Consider the following 6,000-nt stretch of genomic DNA (forward strand, 5'->3'; position numbering starts at 1 on the left):
CGAGCAGGACGTTCAGCTGATGGTAATTGATACGCCCTGCCCATTACAATGCAGTGCCGGTCCGGATACTTGAAAAACCCCGAAAATTCTGAGTGCCACTACAACTGCGCTCGTCACCTTGAGACATAAGATGTTAAGACTCATTTGCCGTAATTTAATAAGTAATTTCACTAGCAACGGCGCCCTTCAGACCGAAACACAGTAATGCTTACACATTTCTACTTCACAGCAGAAATAGGCGCCGTTGTGGTACCTATAATCTAGCCGGCATCCTGTGCAAAGGAGCCTCCCACTGGTAAGAGTGGGGCATTGAGTTTAATCTCACTGTCTGCAGGATCCTTGCTAAGACTACGTATACTATTATATATTCCTTGCTAAAACTCCAATAATGTGACCAAAGGTGTAAAAAATACCTAAAATATTCCTAACATCGCGTGCACTGCAAAAAGTATTGATGATAGCATAACAAAATGTACTACAACTTTGCAGAACACATCATTATTAACAAAAACGTCTATTATGTCGTATGCATAATATGTCGCTCCTACGTGCTCATCCCTGTGTGTACGCGGCGAAGTTGTCTTAAAAAACATTGACTTTGGCATTGAACGGAATCCTCTCCACGCACTGCTATCCTGCTTTCCTGCTGTCTACTGCATTGCTATCTGCTGTCCTGCTACCTGCTGCCTTGCTGTCTGCTGTCCTGCAACCTGCTCCATTGTCTCATAAAGTGACTACTCTTCCTCGCACCGTATCTCATAGCATGGTGGCTGGAAGGTTCGAGAGCTCACTTATTATGTATGTAATGGTATCTTTATGTAGCAACTATGTTTATTATTTTAGTAAGTTTCCTATAGATAATAAGTAAAATAACAATTTTATTATGGCATGACCTCATGGTTGCGATGATTGTAAATATTTGATAACAGTTTTATATAATAATCTATACGAAATAATGACAACTTGTTAATATATTTTTAATAAAGGTCATAATAATGTTTGCAAACATAACTATTGCTTGATATATATATAGACGGGCTTTCCCAACCAAGTCTTATAATGTGTTTATTATGTCTCTATGATGAATAAATATTTCTTTTAATTTCATGCAAACCTTTTTTTTTCTTTTGTGAGAGATCTTTACCCTTCATAAAGGCTCCCAAGCAAATTTTTATATAGGGCTCCACCAATTTGTATAATTTATTCATTAAATAAATGGAGTAAGTGCTCGTTGAAAGACATGGTCATATTTTTAATAAGCTGCCGATAAATAATCTGCCTGGAAGTGAGCATTGACAGATTTATTTTATCTTTCTAGAATTAGTATTATGTTTTTCATATAATGTTTGACTTTTTTAGGATAACATTACAGTAAATATTGTCACGAGATTGGGTCAGGCAGTGGAATGTAATACACATGCGTTCACTTGCGGAAGCCTAAATGATGGAAGTTTTGAGAGACTAACTGCCACACCTTCTCCCTTGTTTTCGGTTTTCACCGCCCATCTATGTGTTGGGTATATCAGAAGATCGCCTGCCGACCGACCATGGCGAAAGCCGTACTACCGGTTGTTGATCATTTGGTGACCCTCTAGGTCGGACCTTAGTATACCGAGATTGCGGTTAATTATGGTCACCATAATTTTGGAGAGCAGGGAGGTTATAGCTATAGGCGTGTAGTTTGCAGGATCCGAACTGTCTCCTTTCTTAAATAAATAATATATTAGATTTGTATAATTTGCACTTGAATTGAAATATCCACGAAGTTAGAAACACAATTAGGCTACAAAGTAGTAATTGCACTGGCATTACATTTAAACATTTATTATTAAAAATAATAAGTTATATAAGAATAAAAATAATATCCGAAATTCTATACTTCATATTAAAAAATTGTTAGAAAAAGACGCCAAATTATTTTTGTCGTCGCGCGGACTTTCCAGCAGATTCTATGGTTGCCGGGCTCGGTGGCAGTTGTCTCTCCGGCCATAAACGTTTCAAATAATCAACCATGTCATTTAACTTTACAGTAGTACTTTTCTCAGTAACAACACCTTTAAAAGAATTTATCATAGTCTCGATAAATTCTTTGTCTACTGGTATAACTCTAAGACTCTTTGCAAATTTCTTACTATCCATACTATCACCGTTTTCTTTGTAGAGCTGGAGTATCAGCAGGGCAATGTCGACATGATGTTTCTTCATCGTTTTACACAAAGCGTCCATTCTTTTGAATAGTATTAGTTTGAAGTCACTTATTGTGGGTAAGAATTTAGATTTGACGTCTCCAAAAGTGATAACAGCTTTTTTACGAAAGCTCAAGGAAAGAATTTCATTGCGTAAATTTAAGAATTCTGGCTTCACTGGAACGTTGTCAAGCAGAAGGTTTCGTAATTTTAGTTCGGGACTTTTCAAAAATTCAAGCAAGGCGTACGCATCATCTGGTGTCAAGGGGTTGAAGGACAGATCCAAGGTGACCAGTCTTTTAGCTTTCGGTAATCCATTCAGCATAGGTTTTATAGCATCAGTTGAAAATCGGTTATTACTTAAATTAACATGACATAGATTTTCATTTTTGAATAGCACTTTTATTGCAATCCCAACTGCTCTTCCTTTCAATGCTGTCCACGATAAATTTATATCTTTGAAGGACTTATTTTCAGACAATCTCTGACAAAGGTTATAAATGACATTAGGAGAAATAATTGTATTGCGCGATAAATCCAAATGAGTTAATTTATTACGAGTTTCGAGAGCTATATTAAGTGCTGTAACGGCTGCGGGACCTAAATTGTTGGAACTTAAGTTTATATTTGTTATATTAGCCCCTAAAAATATTGACTTTGCTAAATATTCAACTCCTTCATCACCTAAGGCATTTCTTGAAAGGTTAAGAGTCCGGAGAGTTTTATTTAAATGCAGCTTGGCATAGATTCGTTTCGCTCCTAAAGGTCCAATACAACAACCACATAAATTTATTTCCAGCAGAGTTATATTTTCTGCCAACATACAACCTAAGTGGTAACAGCCATCTTCGTTTATCCAATTGTCGGTCAAGTCCAACACAGTGACATGAGTATTATGTTCTAGTGATAACGCAATGGGACGAAAACCATGAGTGTGTATCCCATAATACCTTAAATCAATTTTACCAGTGAGTAATTGGCGGTGGAAGCTTTGTATAGGACATAGATTGATTTCATCACACAGCGCAATGTACAGATTTTGTCCGTCGTCAGGATATAAAACTTCAGGTTCTGGCTTGAAGAGTGCATCTTCAACTCCTGGATCGAGAACTGCAGGATATGTATAATATGGGTGACGAAATACAGAACTTGCTGAGAGAGCAACATATTTTGGGCAAATTTCACCGCTGTCTGGAGTATAAAGCCCTAGTTCATAGTTAAGTCGCTTGACATTTTCATCAGGGAGTTCGAACAACAGTGAAGACCATTCACTCTGTTGTGGCTCTACAGAAGCAGCCTCCTCACATCTATAAAATATTAATTCAGCTTGAACATTTTTAGTTTCATTTTCGATTGAACTACCAGACGACATTGTTGTCAATAGAAAATAAATATATTTAATAATAAACTCACATAATACAAAATCTAAATTTTTGCAAAACTCAAAAAATATAAAGAGTATTGAAACAGAATGTCAAGTGATAAGGGCAAAGAGAATTGATGTGATCTTAGAACAGGTTTAATATAATTTATTAATAAAATAACGTTCTGAAAAAGTAAATAGGTCCGAGTTAACTGTTGTTCTAGTACAAGTAATAGTTATTATCTTGCACGCAGAGAAAGTTCAGTAGTCCAGAGTGAATTACATTAATTTATACGTAATGTGTTTAAAATGTTTATGAAACTCAAAAAGGTGATAATGTAATAGTAAGTCTTTAGTCATCAGGGGCGTGCTTTTGTTTTCTAGAAAGGTAGGCAGAATATAGATACAAGTACCTTATAATATTCTAGATAAAAATTTTGCTTTTGCTATCACCAAAACTGAAGCATTGACATTAAATTGTAAAAGACTTCATAATAAAAAAAAATCGTAAAACTGCTTTCCTGTTGTATCACAATAGCCTAGTTAGCCTACGCGTAGTATTTTGATAAAACGTTTTTTTATTATTCAAATTCACTACGATACACATTATCGACCCTCCAGCGCTCACCAACATTGAGGCGTCCGCCATCCGAGCCAGTATGGCGAATCACCAGCCGATCACTGTGATATCAGCTTACTTACCACCTAGTAAATTAATTCTAGAATCAGATATCAATTCTTTACTCAGCCACGGGGCTGCTTTTATTGTAGGTGGCGATCTTAACGCCAAACACGCCAGCTAGAACAGCAGATTCCCTAACAGAAACGGCAGACTGCTAGACTCACTAAACTTCTCGGTAATGGCTCCCTCCGAGCCAACTCGATACCCACATAACGTAGGACACAGACCCGACATACTTGATGTTGCTTCATTTAAAAATGTAACACTTGATGTAAATTCAATAGAAGTAGTTCACGATCTAGACTCAGACCACCGGCCGGTCATTGTAAACCTAGCCCGCCCGTTAACTACCAGCCACCCACTAACACAGTGATCGACTGGCAACGGTTGGAGAAGGAACTCGAGACCACAACGTCCGAGCACCTGGATTCAATACCTGACGTCATTGACTCGGTTGACGTAGCCCAGAGTGCCATCTCCTGTCCGTGTGACATCCCACATCCACAACAAGATGGAGGCCTGCACCAAGCAGGTGCCTACAATGCAACCGCATCGGCTAATACTGCCACCAGAAGTCAGAGAGCTGCTCACTGAGAAGCGCAGAGCCACTAGAGCATATGATAGGTATCCAAGACTCGAGAATAGGCGTCACCTCCGCTATCTACAGTGAGTGGTAAAGGAACGGATTGCGGAACTCCGCGGCGATCGTTGGGACCGCTTGCTCAGCGACCTGAAACCGACGCACGTGACGTTCTGGAAGCTGTCTCGCGTGTTCAAACAGGAACCGCCTACAGTAATGCCTCCTTTGGACAGACCGGGACTGCTGCCGGCCCTTGATGACGAGGACAAGGCGGAGTACCTTGCTGACAGTCTCGAGAGTCAGTGCACCCCGAACGCAGTTACCGACCCAGCCCATGTTAATGAAGTAAACTGTGAAGTTGAACGTCGCATCTCTCTTAGCCCATCAGGCGAGCCAATACAACACACCTCTAATATAGAAGTGAAAGGAATTATTAGAGAGCTTCACTCCAAAAAGGCCCCGGGGCCCGACTCTATAAATAACAGGGTTCTTAAAATACTGCCTCCCACACTAATTAAAATATTAGTAACCGTTTTTAATATACTGCTATTACATTGCGCGTTCCCCGAACAATGGAAGGAGTCCATTATTATCGGTATTCCTAAGCCTGGTAAACGTAAAACTTGTCCCAGTAGTTAGGGACCCATTAGTTTAATTAACTCTTTAGGTAAACTATACGAACGTCTGATTCTCGCGCGCCTAAAATATTATATCGCGGAGCAGAACATGATACCCGACCATCAGTTTGGTTTCAGGACTGCACACTCGTGTCCCCAACAAGCCCACCGACTCACTGAGTATATTCTCAAACGAATCCAATACCGTACAGTTACAGCGGCCGTATTTCTCGATGTCGCGAAAGCTTTCGACAAGGTATGGCATAACGGCTAAATCTTTAAGCTATATGAACTGGGTATGCCAGACAGGCTCGTGCGCATCATACGAGCCTACCTTACTGATCGAAGCTTCCGCTATCGAGTAGAAGGCACGTTATCCACGCCCCGACCCATCAGGTCGGGAGTGCCTCAGGGCTCAGTTCTGTCCCCGACCCTCTTCTCACTCTTCACGAGTGACCTCCCGAAGCCTCAGAAAGTACAAATTGTACAATATGCGGACGACACGGCTCTTTATTATGGCGCCACTCGGGGGTGCCTCGCGGCTCATATAAGAGTGCTTCAGGCCGCCGTTA

At 40.0% G+C, this 6,000-nt stretch overlaps 1 protein-coding gene across 1 annotated transcript; it reads right to left on the minus strand.

Annotated features, from left to right (window-relative positions):
- Window positions 1–1,807: 1,807 nt before the first annotated feature.
- On the minus strand, window positions 1,808–3,645 carry LOC126967610 (NLR family CARD domain-containing protein 3-like). The gene is made up of 2 exons (XM_050812137.1): window positions 3,600–3,645; window positions 1,808–3,493 (listed from the first exon to the last, which is right to left on the minus strand). The coding sequence occupies exon 2, from the start codon at window positions 3,007–3,009 to the stop codon at window positions 1,915–1,917; it is 1,095 nt and encodes a 364-aa protein (XP_050668094.1). The 5' UTR covers window positions 3,010–3,493; window positions 3,600–3,645; the 3' UTR covers window positions 1,808–1,914.
- Window positions 3,646–6,000: the final 2,355 nt, after the last annotated feature.

Source organism: Leptidea sinapis, chromosome 13 (genome assembly GCF_905404315.1).
Source record: "Leptidea sinapis chromosome 13, ilLepSina1.1, whole genome shotgun sequence".
Lineage (NCBI taxonomy): Eukaryota > Metazoa > Arthropoda > Insecta > Lepidoptera > Pieridae > Leptidea > Leptidea sinapis.

Coding starts and splice junctions, on each gene's coding strand:
- LOC126967610 (XM_050812137.1), bottom strand. CDS start 3,009: ATGTTGGCAGAAAATATAACTCTGCTGGAAATAAATTTATGTGGTTGT.